Raw genomic sequence first — 14,209 nt, forward strand, 5'->3', positions numbered from 1 at the left:
TTCCAGCTTCCAGCCCTCCAGCACGGAGTCTAGGAGGAACTAGAGTGTGTCGGGGACCACAGGCAGGGGTGGGGCTGTGACGTGAGGGCGGGAGGGCGGGGCTGGTGGCAGGTGAGCTGCCAGGTCTCCCAGGCTCCAATCACTCTGGAGACTGAGCCATGGGGGGAAAACAGGACCAGAACGAGGTCTACGGTGAGGCTGGGGTGGGGGCCCAGGACCCGGCGAGGGAGGGGAGGCCTGCTCCGGGGACCGGTGGCTGGGCCGGCACCAGGGAGAGGAGCAGAGGGGAGTCGTGGTCCCCGAGGGGAGGGCCCAGGGAACAGCTGATAGAAGGAGACAGAGTCGGGGTCCTCGGAGGAGGATGGGGTGCAGGGGCTGGGAGCCATTGCTGAGGAGCCTTTGGGGTGTGAAGCTGAAGTCTGCGTGAGGAGGGGCGCTGGAGTCCCTGGGACGAGGGGGTGATGCCACGCCTGGACTCTGGGCACCTCAGGACAGGGCCCCGGGAAGCAGAGCCTGAAGGAGGCAGGGTCAGGGTCCTGAGCAGAGGAAGGGGCTCAGGGGCTGGGAGGAGTGAGCTGGGCTCTGGGCCGCTGTCAGGAGGAACAGCTTGGGGTCCCTGAGAAGGAGGCGGACTTTCAGCCTGGACTCTGGGTCTCTGTGGGGAAAAGGCGCTGGGGATCTGCCTGCCGGGGTCTGTGAGGAGTGGCGGCGGAGGGGGTTCTGCTGGGGGTCCCTGAGAGGAGTAGGGGCTGCAGATCTTGGTGGAGAGAGAGGGCTGGGGACCAGCCCCCCAGGTTCTCTGCTAGGAGGGAGTCTATCTCAGAGTGGGTTAGGAAGAGAGGCAGCACAGGGGCTCCTGTGAAGGGTAAGGCCTGAGGAGAAGGAGCGGGCAGCCTGTCTCCAGCATCTCTGTGAGGGGCAAAGGCTGGGGGGCTGCCCCGAGGGGTCCTGAGGACAAGGGCAGGGGGCAGGGTGAAGGGGTCTACAGGGAGGGGGAGCTGGGACCAGCCTCTGGGATCCCTTTGAGCATGAGGGCTAGGGAAGGAAGGAACCCCAGGGGAGGGACCTTCCAGAGGCGAGGCTTGGTCCAAAGGGAGTCAGGGGAGGGAGCAGTGGGGACACCCCACAGACTTCCTGGAACAGCTTTGGGTCAATCATCGACACCGCGTCTGAGAACCACGGAGGGACAAGAGTCCAGAGCACCTGGGAGAATGGACCACACCCCTTTCCACGCTCTGGTTCAGCCCTCTGTCCTCCCTCCTCCCTGCCCACACGGGACGCTGGCTGCCTGGCCTCACCTCCTTCCTGTGTGTACTCAGGGAGGACCAGGAACAGGACGGGCCACAAACTGCCCGGCTCAGGTGTCACCCTGACTGCTCTCCCAGAGAATGGCAGTAGCCTGGGGACTAAGCTCCCTTCCGGGTGGGGGTCTACAGCCCCCCCCCCCAGTCCCTGCGGGAATTGATGACTTTGGCTGAGGGCCTTGAGGTGTGACCCATAAATGACCCATAAAAAGCTGCCCTTTCCCCTCCCTCCAAGGCCGCCTGGTTGGAGTTCACAGTGATCAGTGAAGCTGCTGACCAAGCCTTGATCCTACCTTTCCTGTTCTCTACTTTCCCCTCCTGCCAGCCCTGCCCCTGTCTATCTCCCCCCAGACTCCTGAGGGCCAGGTAGGACCCTGGTGCAGGGTAGCTCCTGCTGTGGGGAAGGGTTTGGAGGGACTGGAAATGGGGGGAGAGACCCCTCTCAATGCCTCACTCTCCACACTCCTCCCCATGCCCTTCAGGGAAACCAGCCAAATATGACCCCTCCTTCCAAGGCCCCATCAAGAACAGGTGAGTTCTGGGCGCTGTGCTGCTGGGGTCGGGGGGCGGATGGGGGCGGTGTCTGGGTTTTGTTTCGTATTTGCTGAAATATTGGTAAGAAATTTGTGAGGAAAAAACCTCCTGCCCCAGGAGGGTGGTGGCCCTGGGGAGACTGTTGTGTGTGGAGGGGGCACAAGGGGGCCTCCCGGCTGCTGGTGATGTTCTGTGTCTTGGCCTGGGAGCTGGCTACACAGGCATGTGTCCTTTGGGAAAATTCATCCAGCTGAGCACTTCTGAACTGTGCCCTTTCCTGTTTTAAACTTCAGAAGAAAGTTTACCCACCCAGAAAAAGGTTTTCTTAAAGAGAATAAAATGAAAGTTACCTATGCCTACTTTCCAGCACCCCCCAACTCTCCAAAGCACGACTCCTCCAGACCATGCTACCCCCCACTCCCCAGCATCCCCTCTCCAAAGGTTTCCCCCATTTCTCTCCAAGGAGCTGCACAGATATCATCTGCTGTGTCCTCTTCTTCCTCTTCATTCTGGGTTACATCGCCGTGGGGCTTGTGGGTGAGTTTCTGGCAGTGCAGAGCTGGGCAGTGGCTGGGGGACATTATTGTCCCAAGGAGGGACCACACCCACAGCCTTTCCCTCTTAAGTCCCTGCCGCACTCCGGTGATTCATCTGTGTGTCTCTGTCTCCAGCCTGGGTGTATGGAGACCCCCAGCAAGTCCTCTACCCCAGGAACTCTACTGGGGCCTATTGCGGGATCGGGGAAAACAAGTGAGTATGAAGGCAAGAAGAGGGGGCAGGAGGGAGATGAGATGGGGGATGGGTAGGGGACCACTCCACTTCAGCCTCCCTGAATCTCACCAGTCCAGGCCACGTAGAACAGCCTCCACTGCTGGCCAGTGGCTTGAGTCCCCCTAGAATTAGGAGGCAGCAAAGAGTCATGGTTAAATGCACGGGTTTTAGGGTTCAGAGATGGTCATTTGAATCCCCAACTGGGCTAAGTAAGTTTTGGTTTGTGACCTCTGGCAAGGTACTCAATATCTCTGAACTTTGATTTCTTCTTCTGAAACACAAGGATGATTCCAGAAGCAAGGCTATCAGTCCCAGCATGCAGGAAACGTTCAGTAAATAATAAAAGCACTAACCTTTATATGGCATTCCAGGCAGGCAGTGCACTCTACACACACAAACTCATTTAAACCTTGTGGGGTAGGTGCTATAATTTTACGTGCGATGGAACGGAGGCAGTGAGTGGTTAGATGACTTATTCAAGGTCATAAAGCTGGCTCCAGAGTTCAAGCTCTTAACCATTTTGATAGCAGTGGAGATGCTGAATTACTCCGGGCAATCTATCAGGTGTCTCCCATACCTCCCCAGCTGAGCTGAGCTTCCAGAGGCCAGGAACTGGGCCCATTGCACTCTTTTTTTTGGTTTTTTGGTGTTTTTTTACGGTACACGGGCCTCTCACTGTTGTGGCCTCTCCCGTTGCGGAGCGCAGACTCAGCAGCCGTGGCTCACGGGCCCAGCCGCTCCGCGGGATGTGGGATCTGCCCGGACCGGGACACGAACCCGTGTCCCCTGCATCGGCAGGCGGACTCTCAACCACTGCGCCACCAGGGAAGCCGCCCATTGCACTCTTGAGGCACAGCCCTGGCAGTCCCTCTCTTTCCCCAAGGCTTGACCAAGCCCTTATGCATACGCTTCCTCCTCTCCTACAGAGATAAACCATATCTCCTATACTTCAACATCTTCAGCTGCGTCCTAACCACCAACATCATCACGATCACCCAGAATGGCTTGGCGTGCCCCACACCCCAGGTCAGAGTCTGGGACCTGCCTCTGTCCCCAGATCTCCCCCAGGGTCTGGATACCAGCCCCTCAGCACGCTCTCTGCCCCCAGGTGTGTGTGTCCTCCTGCCCAGAGGTCCCATGGACTGTGGAAACGGACCAGCTCTCACAGTCGGTCGGGCAGGTCTTCTATGCAGCAAATAGGAACTTTTGTCTGCCAGGGGTGCCTGGGGACATGGTGAGCGCTGTTCCCAATGTCATTGCTAAGGAGGGTCCATAACGAGGGAGGGTCAGAGGGGGAGTTGGGTAGATGATCGTGGTGATAGAAAGGGGACTCACTCCTTCATCTTGCTCTGTGTCTGTGTGTCTGTCTGTCCTCCCCCCACCCTCCAGCAAGTGCTCCAAAGCCTGAGACAGGAGCTCTGCCCCAGTTTCCTTCTCCCTTCCGCTCCAGGTGAGAAGCAACATTCCTTCCTCAGACATCATCCAGTCCTAGATTTTTTTCCCTCAAACAAGGGAACCAGGCTCAGAGAGAAGCAAGTCACACAGCTTGTCTGTGACAAAATCGGAATGAGCACCAGGTCTTCGTCTTTTTTCTCTGCTGCATGAACAGCCTACAGTCAGATCACCAGTGCTTGTTATGTACCTGCTGTGTGCCAGGTACTGGGGACAGGTGAAGCGACGATGAAAACTGCTCCGCTTTTGGACTACATCCTAGGTGGTGAGATCAGAGATGTTCACGAAGCGATTGCATGAGACTGCCACGAGAACATACGTGGGTGAATGTACACACATGCATTTATGTGCAGGCACAGGAAACAGACTGGAAGGATGTTCACCCAGATGTTAAAGTGACTGTGCTGGGTGGTGGGATCACAGATGACTTTTTTTGTTTTTGCTCTTTCTCCCAATTTTTTTTTTTTTTTTTTTTTTTTTTGCGGTATGCAGGCCTCTCACTGTTGTGGCCTCTCCCGTTGCGGGGCACAGGCTCCGGATGCACAGGCTCAGCCGGCCATGGCTCACGGGCCCAGCCGCTCCGTGGCACGTGGGATCTTCCCGGACCGGGGCACGAACCCATGTCCCCTGCATCGGCAGGTGGACTCTCAACCACTGCGCCACCAGGGAAGCCCTTAAATGTTATTTTTAATAGAAAAAAAAAATGTAACTATAGCATGAGAAAAGATATCCAGCTCTCAATAGGTACAATAGGAAATGTCTCCAATGAGTGCTCCAGGGTCAGATAGATCTGGATTTAAATTCCAGCACTTTCCAGCTGTGTGGTCTTAGGAAAATGACTCAACCTCTCTGAGCCTTGTTTCCTCATCTTTAGAATGTAAATGCAAAGCAAGCCTGCCTGGCAAAGCTGTTGTGAGGGTCAAGATAAATGGCTCTGTAGGCACATAATAGGTGCCACGGGAGAAAGGGGTGGGGCCAGAAGGCTTCCTGGAGGGGGTGAGATGGAGATGGAGCTGAACAGGGCATCATGGATGGGATTTCTGGAGGAGGAAGCGCAAAGGTACAGAGGGGAGGGGAAAGTGGCTGGGCTCAGACGATGGGGCCTTAAAGCCTGGCCATGAGCGTGGGCACTCTCCAGGGCAAGGCATCTGGAGGTGTCTGGGCAGCAGAGTGACCTAGAGCCCTGGAATGCCAAGGTCCGGGCTGTGCCGTGTCTCCCGGGCACTCTGGCAGGGGCTGGATTGAAGGGTGGCAGGGGTGGGCGTGGAGGTGCTGTAAGAGGCAGGCCAGAGGACAGGAGGGTCTGAACCCAGGCAGTGGCAGGGTGGGGAGGAAGGAGCATTAAGAGACAGTGAAGGAGGCATGGGCTCCTGGGCCAGGAGCTCCCTTTCGGCTGTGGAATCAAGAGCAGCCCTCTGAGTGGGGCAGAGCCCTTCTCAACTCTGTCCCTAAGGGCACGACGGGCTGGGGTGGGGGCCAGAGACTTTCAAGACAAACTCTGGGCCCTCCCACCCAGTCGCCCGGTTCTCTCCCTCCAGCTCTGGGGCGTTGTTTTCCATGGTCCAATAGTACCGTGCCTGAGCTCCCAGGGATCTCCAACACGTCCATCGCCCAGGGCATCAGGTGGGCATTCCCTTGCCCCTACATCTCTGTCCCGCTCCCCCTTCCCACTCACAGCCCCATCTGACTCTGTCTCTCCCCACCAGTGGTCTTCTTGACAGCCTCAACGCCCGTGACATCAGTGTCAAGATCTTTGAAGACTTTGCCCAATCCTGGTATTGGATTCTTATGTGAGTCACCACATTCCCCTGCTCTCTCGTCCTTCCCTTCCCCCGACTCTGACCCTCTATCCCTTAGCCCACCGTCTGAAACAGAGCCTTTGGGCAGGGGAGGTGGAGCCAGAGCTCAGAATGGATCCCAAGTCCAACAGGATTTATAAGAGAAAGCGTGCGGGGGGGCTCTGATCTGGGGACATTGGGGGTTTGAGGAAAGGTATTTGGGGGCCTCTGAAAGGGGAAAGATATGGGGGATGTGGGGTGACCCTCATCTATGTTTCCCTGCCCGCAGTGCCCTAGGCGTGGCTCTGGTCCTGAGCCTGCTGTTTATTCTGCTTCTGCGCCTGGTGGCCGGGCCCCTGGTGCTTGTGCTGATCATAGGGGTGCTCGGCGTGCTGGCATACGGCATCTATCACTCCTGGGAGGAATACCGCGTACTGCGGGACAAGGGTGCCTCTATCTCCCAGCTGGGCTTCACCACCAACCTCAGCGCCTACAGCAGCGTTCAGGAGACCTGGCTAGCAGCCCGTGAGTGCCCTGCCCACCCATGAACCACCAGCCACCCAAGGGCTGCCCTGGCCATGACCCAGGCCACTCTGCCCCCTGTCCACCCTCAGTGATCGTGCTGGCTGTGCTTGAAGGCATCCTGCTACTGATGCTCATCTTCCTGCGGCAACGGATTCGCATCGCCATCGCCCTCCTGGAGGAAGCCAGCAGGTCAGGGCCTGTGTGGGAAGGAGAAGGGGCAGAGGGCAGGGGGGTGGGCCCAGGATGGGAGTGCTGGAAAGGTGGCAGAGCACTGGAGGAGAAAGGCAGCATAGCACAGTGTTTAACATTGCTGTGTGGCTTAGCCTTTCTGCGCCTCAGTTTAACCGTCTGTAAAATGGGGGTAATAATAGTTCCTACCTTGTAGGGTTGTCATAAGGATTAAGTTAATTAGTGTCTTGTCAAGTGCCTAAAACATGAAACAAGCCCTTACTCACCCTGAAGCCGCCCCTGGTGGCTTCTCTGTGGCTCTAGTTTCCTCTAAAGTCCCCTTGAGCCTGATTTATTCAGTTCAGTTCTTTTAGGGAGCTCCTACTATGTGCCCGGCCTTAGGGGGAAGGAGCAGGCCCTGGAGAGGGCAGAGGTGTGGCCTGTGCCAGGGTCAGCACCGTGAGAGGATGGGTGGGGACTGGGGGGTATCTTCACTGGTGTGCTGCTCTCATCTCCCTGCAGAGCTGTAGGACAGATGATGTCTACCATGTTCTACCCGTTGTTCACCTTTGTCCTGCTGCTCGTCTGCATTGCCTACTGGGGCATGACTGCTCTGTATCCTTTGCCCACATGACTGGGCCCTCCTGGAGCCCTTGGGGGTGGGGGGCAGGGCAATACTTTTGTAGACAGTATGCCTTAGTGTGATTGGAAGAAGGCACCCCTTCCTCCCAGCAGACACAGCCCTGCCTTGAAAAAGCAAGCACAGGCTGAATTTCAGCCCCTCTGTGCAGTGAACAACCTGCTCAAGCACCTGGAAAGGGGTTGCTGAGGAGGGGAACTGTGGAGGCCCCCGTGTCACCATGCTTTCCTTGACTCCCCTCTGGGTACCTGGCCACATCTGGGCAACCCCAGTACGTGTTCTGGGCGCCCAACGTCAGCTTGTCCGGCTGTGAGAATGTACCAATGAATACATCATGCAACCCCGTGGTGAGGATTTGGGGTGGATGTGGAGGGGCACCAGTAGGGCTGAGGGGACCTTAGAGAGCAACTGGTTCAAATCCCTCATCGTGCAGAGGAGACTGAGGACCAGAGATGGCAAGGGGCTCACTCACGGGTCACACAGCAGGCCCCTAGCAGAGCCAGAAAGGGAGTCTGTCTGCAGACTCCAGATCTCCCGCTGAGCCACCCATTGTGCTGCAAGAGGATGCGTGCTGTGCCCGAGGGCTGGACTATGCCCTGGGGCAGGTGGATCTCAGAACTTCTCCATCCCTCCCCAGGACATTTCTCCGCCTAGAGAACCATGAACCACTTCACCCTTTCAGTCTCAGTCTGCTCACCTGTAAAATGGAGATAATCTTAATATCTGTGCCTCAGCGTGGCCCTGGCCATGGCCCTGGCCGTGGCCGAGAAAATTAAAGGACACTGGGCACATGAAAGTATAATGGCTGGCACCTGATAAGAGCTGATAACTGTAGATGGGTTTCGTTTAGGTTATCTTTAGTTAGGCTTCCTCAGAACACACTGTTCTAGGCGATAGGCAGGTGGGCTCCCTGGGGGCCTGGGAGAGTAGCTGCTACCCCAAACTCTCCCCTGTGAAGTTCCCAGGGAGTGAGGCTGCACTGCTGGGTATTTACTGTCAAAGCTTTCATGTGGCCACCACATCAGAACTGGGGCCATGGGCTGTGCCCACAGGCGTTAGCCCCACTCTAAAAAAGGAGAGGGAGGTCGTTTACATTTAAGAAGGACCCATTATGTGCCAGGCACTGGCTATACAAAGCCCCAAATGAAGTACTTCTTGCTTTCAACTTGCTTATGACCTAGCGGTGGGGACTGAAGCAAACCCACAATTACATACAAAGTGGAAAGTGGTTATAAATTCTTGTTATAAAATTTCAAACAGAGCAGTCCCTCCCTTAGGAAGCTTGCACAAGCCTCTTAGATGGCCTCATCCACCAGAGGGCAGACAGCAGAAGCAAGAACTACAATCCTGCAGCCTGTGGAAGGAAAACCACATTCACAGAAAGATAGACAGGACGAAAAGGCAGAGGGCTATGTACCAGATGAAGGAACAAGATAAAACCCCAGAAAAACAGCTAACTGACGTGGAGATAGGCAACCTTCCAGAAAAAGAATTCAGAATAATGATAGTGAAGATGATCCAGGACCTCGGAAAAAGAATGGAGGCAAAGATGGAGAAGATGCAAGAAACGTTTAACAAAGACCTAGAATTAAAGAACAAACACCTAAAAAAAAAAAGAACAAACACCTAGAAGAATTAAAGAACAAACAAACAGAGATGAACAATACAATAACTGAAATGAAAAATACACTAGAAGGAATCAATAGCAGAATAACTGAGGCAGAAGAACGGATGAGTGACCTGGAAGACAGAATGGTGGAATTCACTGCCACAGAACAGAATAAAGAAAAAAGAATGAAAAGAAATGAAGACAGCCTCAGAGACCTCTGGAACAACATTAAATGCAACAACATTCGCATTATAGTGGTCCCAGAAGGAGAAGAGAGAGAGAAAGGACCAGAGAAAATATTTGAAGAGATTATAGTCAAAACTTCCCTAACATGGGAAAGGAAATAGCCACCCAAGTCCAGGAAGCCCTCCAAGTCCATCCATGTTGCTGTAAATGGCAACATTTCATTCCTTTTTATGGCTGAGTAGTATTCCGTTGTATTTATGTACCACATCTTCTTTATCCATTCATCTGTTGATGGACACTTAGATTGCTTCCATACCTTAGCAATTGGAAATAATGCTGCTATGAACATTGGGTGCATGTGTCTCTTCCAATTAGTGGTTTTGGGGTTTTTTTTTTCAGGTGTACAGCCAGAAGTGGAATTGCTGGGTCATATGGTAGTTCTATTTTTAGCTTTTTGAGACACTTCTCACACTGCTTTCCACAGTGACTGCGCCAATTTACTTTCCCATCAGCAGTGTACAAGTGTTGCCTCTTCCTCACATCCCTGCCAACATTTGTTGTGTTCTTTTTGATGATGGCCATTCTGACTGGTGTGAGGTGATATCTCCTTGTGGGTTTGATTTGCATTTCCCTGATGATTAGCGATGTTGAGCATCTTTCCATGTGCCTGTTGGCCGTCTGCATTTCCTCTTTAGAAAAATGTCTATTCAGTTCTTCTGTCCATTTTTTAAAATATATATTTATTTATTTGTGGCTGAGTTGGGTCTTTGTTGCTATGCGCAGGCTTTCTCCAGTTGCAGCAAGTGGGGGCTACTCTTCGTTGCGGTGCTCAGGCTTCTCATTGCGGCGGCTTCTCTTGTTGCAGAGCACAGGCTCTAGGTGCGCAGGCTTCAGTAGTTGTGGCGCACAGGCTTTTGAGCGCAGGCTCGGTAGTTGTGGCACACGGGCTTAGTTGATCCACGGCGTGTGGGATCTTCCCAGACCAGGGCTTGAACCCATGTCCCCTGCATTGCCAGGCGGATTCTTAACCACTGCACCACCAGGGAAGCCCCGTTCTGCCCATTTTTAAATCAGGTTGTTTGTGTTTTTCATGTTGAGTTGTATGAGCTGTTTTTACATGTTGGATATTAATCCCGTATTGGTCATATCATTTGCAAATATTTTCTCCCATTCAGTAGGTTGTCTTTTCATTTTTTGATGGTTTCCTTTGCTGTGCAAAAGCTTTTAAGATTAATTAAATCCCATATGTTTATTTCCTCTGCTTTAAGAGACGAATCTGTGTTTTTTACTTTTTATTAGGGAAATTTTCAGACACACACAAACATGGAGAATCCCTGTACTCAGATTCCATAACCTTCAGCCTTCTGTTCTTGCTTCATCTATTTCCCTACCCATCCCCCACCCCTTGAAATTTTTAAAAATTATTTATTTATTTGGCTGCACTAGGTCTTAGTTGCAGCACATGGGATCTTCGTTGTCACGTGCAGGATCTTCGTTGCGGCATGCAAGATCTTCAGTTGCAGCATGCAGACTTCTTAGTTGCGGCATGCAGACTCTTAGATGCAGCATGTGAACTCTTAGTTGTGGCATGCATGTGGGATCTAGTTCCTTGACCAAGGATTGAACCTGGGCCCCCTGCACTGGGAGCGTGGAGTCTTAACCACTGGACCACCAGAGAAGTCCCCCGTGCAATTTATTTTTCTTGAGTTTTTGTTTGTTTGTTTGTTTTTGCGGTACGCGGGCCTCTCACTGTTGTGGCCTCTCCCGTTGCAGAGCACAGGCTCCGGACGCGCAGGTTTAGCGGCCATGGCTCACGGGCCCAGCCGCTCCACGGCATGTGGGATCTTCCCAGACCGGGGCACGAACCCGTGTCCCCTGCACTGGCAGGCGGACTCTCAACCACTGCGCCACCAGGGAAGCCCTCGAGTTTTTAAAGGCAAATTCTGAACATTGTGCCATTTCACCTTTAAATATATCAGGATGGATCTCAACAGATAAGGACTTTTTAAAAGCATAACCACTACACCATTATCACACCAAACAAAATTAATGGTTCCTTAGCATCATCTGATACCCAGTCTGTTCAATTTTGCTAGAAAGTGCTTTGGTTGAAGTTGCAGAGGCTGCTCTGGGACGGGACAAGCTGTTCAAGTGCAAAGGAGAGCTAGGCATTTGTCACACTGCCTTCATACCATTAAGGCTTAGTCCACACGGCCTGGGAGCTCTTGTGCCGTCCAGAGACTGGAGACTGAAGGAAACTAATTACACTCACACAATAGGCAAGCTGAACCCTGTCTGAACCCAGAGATGGATCTCCTGGAAGGAATGGGCTTCCCCAGTTCTGGGGAGGCTGTTACCACCCTCTGCTCTGGGAGGGCAGGAGCTGGTTGGGAATGAGCCTCCTCTGCCTGCCTCCCCAGGACCAGCCGGTGAACTCCTCCTGCCCAGGGCTGATGTGCGTCTTCCAGGGCTACTTGTCCACAGGCCTAGTACAGCGTTCTCTCTTCAACTTGCAAATCTACGGGGTCCTGGGGCTGTTCTGGACCATCAACTGGGTGCTAGCCCTGGGCCAGTGTGTCCTGGCTGGGGCCTTTGCCTCCTTCTACTGGGCCTTCCACAAGCCCCAGGACATCCCTACCTTTCCCCTGAGCTCTGCCTTCACGCGCACACTCCGGTAAGCCTGGGGCAGGGGGCTGGGAATCATGAACCCGGGAGTCCTCTGACTACCTCACTAACCCCTGTGCAGTTACCACACTGGGTCGCTAGCCTTTGGAGCCCTGATCTTGACCCTGGTGCAGATAGCCAGGGTCATCCTGGAGTACATTGACAACAAACTGAGAGGTGAGTCGAGGTTGGGGGCTGGGCAAGGCTAGGCTGATCAGCTGGACCCTTGGGCGCTGGAGTGGGGCCGGTGTGCTGCCAGGGGCCACTGCCCAAACATGAGCCCTCCTTACCCCCAGGAACCCAGAACCCTATGGCCCGCTGTATCATGTGCTGCTTCAAGTGCTGCCTCTGGTGTTTGGAAAAGTTTATCAAGTTCCTGAACCGCAATGCATACATCATGGTGAGCCCACTACATGAGCAACCCCTTGCTCTGGGGGCCCTGGATGCAGGTCTCCTGCCCTGGCCTAGGTACGCTCGCCACAGGTAACCCTGAACTTTCCGCCTCACCCAGATTGCCATCTACGGGAAGAATTTCTGTGTCTCAGCCAAAAACGCCTTCATGCTGCTCATGAGGAACATTGTCAGGTCAGGCAGTCGCCCCCCACCTCCGTGATCTCCCACCCATAAGCATGCTGTGCTCAGAAGGGCCTTGAGCTTGGTTTAATCTCTGCTGCCTCCATCTTGAAATGTGAACAGTTTTTGTTTTGCACCTGTCATGGCAAATTATATAGCCAGTTCTACTCCCACCCCTGCCAGGCCTCTTACCCCCAACCTACCCCAACTCCTTGTACAGGGTGGTCGTCCTGGACAAAGTCACAGACCTGCTACTGTTCTTCGGGAAGCTGCTAGTGGTTGGAGGTGTTGGTAAGGACCAGGGCAGGGAGTTACAGAGGACAGGGGTGCTGGGCAGTTTAAGAGGAGTGATGCTGACCTCCAGATCTCTCTCACAGGGGTCCTGTCCTTCTTTTTTTTCACCGGTCGCATCCAGGGACTGGGTAAAGACATTGAGAGTCCCCAACTCAACTACTACTGGCTGCCCATGATGGTGAGTGACACCCCCCAAACCCCCCAGCTCCACCCTCCACCCCACCCCATCCCCGACACCCGCTTCACCCTCCAACTCTTCAAAGGAACCCTAAAGGAAACCTTGCATCTTGCAGACCTCCATCCTGGGGGCCTATGTCATCGCCAATGGCTTCTTCAGCGTTTTCGGCATGTGTGTGGACACTCTCTTCCTCTGTTTCTGTGAGTCACACCTCTACCTCCTCTCCTCAACTTAAAGGTACCAGATCATTCAGGCTTTTTTGGAGACTTGGTGCTTCTAGAAACAGCGACCTCGTGAGTTACAGGAGCCAGAGGCTCTTCTAACATCCTCAGGGCAGGTGTTTGGGAAGAAAGGAGGGAGTGAGCTCCCAGGCTCCTGGGCTCTCCCAAGAAGGAACATTCCAGGGGAGAGGCCTCTGGTATCTTCCCCTAGAAAATCTGGGAAAGAAGTTAGCCACAGGACTCTTCCCAGCAGGTGGCTGTAGTGAGTGGGGATTTTCTCACCCTACTGTATGTGTTCATTCAGGGTTTCATATGTACCGGGCTCTGCGCTAAGCAACTGACATGTGTTTTTTCGTTAATCCTTATCACGCTATGAAATATTTTTGACACTCCCCCCCTTTACAGATGAGGAAACTATTACATAACCTACCCAGTAGGTTGCAAAAACTGCCCCCAAAAATCAGCCCGTGGTGGCGCAGCCTGGAAACCAGGGAGCTGTCTCTTAGTCCCTGGTTTTCCCGGGGAGTGGGGTTGGCTCCCAGCGGTGCGTTCTTATGAGTCTATGTCGTGCCATAGTGGAAGACTTGGAGCGGAACGACGGTTCCGTGGACCGGCCCTACTACATGTCCAAGGCCCTTCTGAAGATTCTGGGCAAGAAGAACGAGGTGCCCCCAGGAGACAAGAGGAAGAAGTGACAGGCGTAGCTCTGATCCAGGACTGCACGCCGCCTGTACAGCCTCACAGCCTCAACCCGCCTTCCAGATCTCGATTTTGTAGTAAAAAGATTTTATTAAAAGACTGATATTTTGTTTTCTCAAAAACTCTGGGACTTTTATTTCCTCCTACATGCTGCTCTTTTTAACCTCGCCTGGCTCTTTAAAATAGATCCCGCCCCTATGACGTAACCCAGGTGCCTCGACCAATCAAAAGGCTCCTGAGGAGTAATGCACGCCCCCTTCTTCACCCCAGCCAATACGCTTCCGGCCGGGGTCACGCGCTCCGGCGCTTCAATGGGGGCCAATTGGAAAGAGGTAGCTCTGAGGCGCTGAAGGGTCACGTGGGGAGTCGTGCCAGGGCCAAAGAGAGTCGCGGAAGCGTGGCGGGCGGGCTGGGATTGGGGCGGGTTTGAGGGTGACATCTGAGCGTTTAAAGGGCCGGGGTCAGTTGACGAATCCAGCCCGCGTCTAGTCCTGGGGGGGCCAGGGTCGCTGCTGCCGCGAGGGAGAGATGACTGCGGAGCGACCCGGCACAGTGCCCCTGGGCAGACCCGGGAGACCGCGAATGCTGGGATCATGGGGAGGATGCAGGGTTC

At 54.0% G+C, this 14,209-nt stretch overlaps 2 protein-coding genes across 2 annotated transcripts in view; both read left to right on the forward strand.

Moving 5' to 3' along the window:
* Positions 1–133: 133 nt before the first annotated feature.
* On the forward strand, positions 134–13,712 carry SLC44A4 (solute carrier family 44 member 4). The gene is made up of 21 exons (XM_024738591.1): positions 134–192; positions 1,787–1,835; positions 2,302–2,375; positions 2,510–2,588; positions 3,536–3,635; positions 3,718–3,843; positions 3,999–4,059; positions 5,600–5,684; positions 5,768–5,851; positions 6,129–6,364; positions 6,454–6,553; positions 7,055–7,147; positions 7,417–7,519; positions 11,388–11,641; positions 11,714–11,808; positions 11,928–12,031; positions 12,143–12,216; positions 12,425–12,495; positions 12,582–12,676; positions 12,792–12,876; positions 13,474–13,712. The coding sequence occupies exons 1-21, from the start codon at positions 159–161 to the stop codon at positions 13,590–13,592; spliced, it is 2,121 nt and encodes a 706-aa protein (XP_024594359.1). The 5' UTR covers positions 134–158; the 3' UTR covers positions 13,593–13,712.
* A 307-nt stretch (positions 13,713–14,019) lies between these two features.
* Positions 14,020–14,209, forward strand: part of NEU1 (neuraminidase 1) — a 4,019-nt gene continuing 3,829 nt past the window's right edge. The window contains exon 1 of the mRNA XM_024738624.1: positions 14,020–14,207. Within this exon, the coding sequence (XP_024594392.1) occupies positions 14,125–14,207 (83 nt within the window). The 5' untranslated portion in view covers positions 14,020–14,124. The remainder of the gene's footprint in view (positions 14,208–14,209) is intronic.

Source organism: Neophocaena asiaeorientalis, unplaced genomic scaffold, assembly GCF_003031525.2.
Source record: "Neophocaena asiaeorientalis asiaeorientalis breed wild unplaced genomic scaffold, Neophocaena_asiaeorientalis_V1.1 scaffold282, whole genome shotgun sequence".
Classification (NCBI taxonomy): domain Eukaryota; kingdom Metazoa; phylum Chordata; class Mammalia; order Artiodactyla; family Phocoenidae; genus Neophocaena; species Neophocaena asiaeorientalis.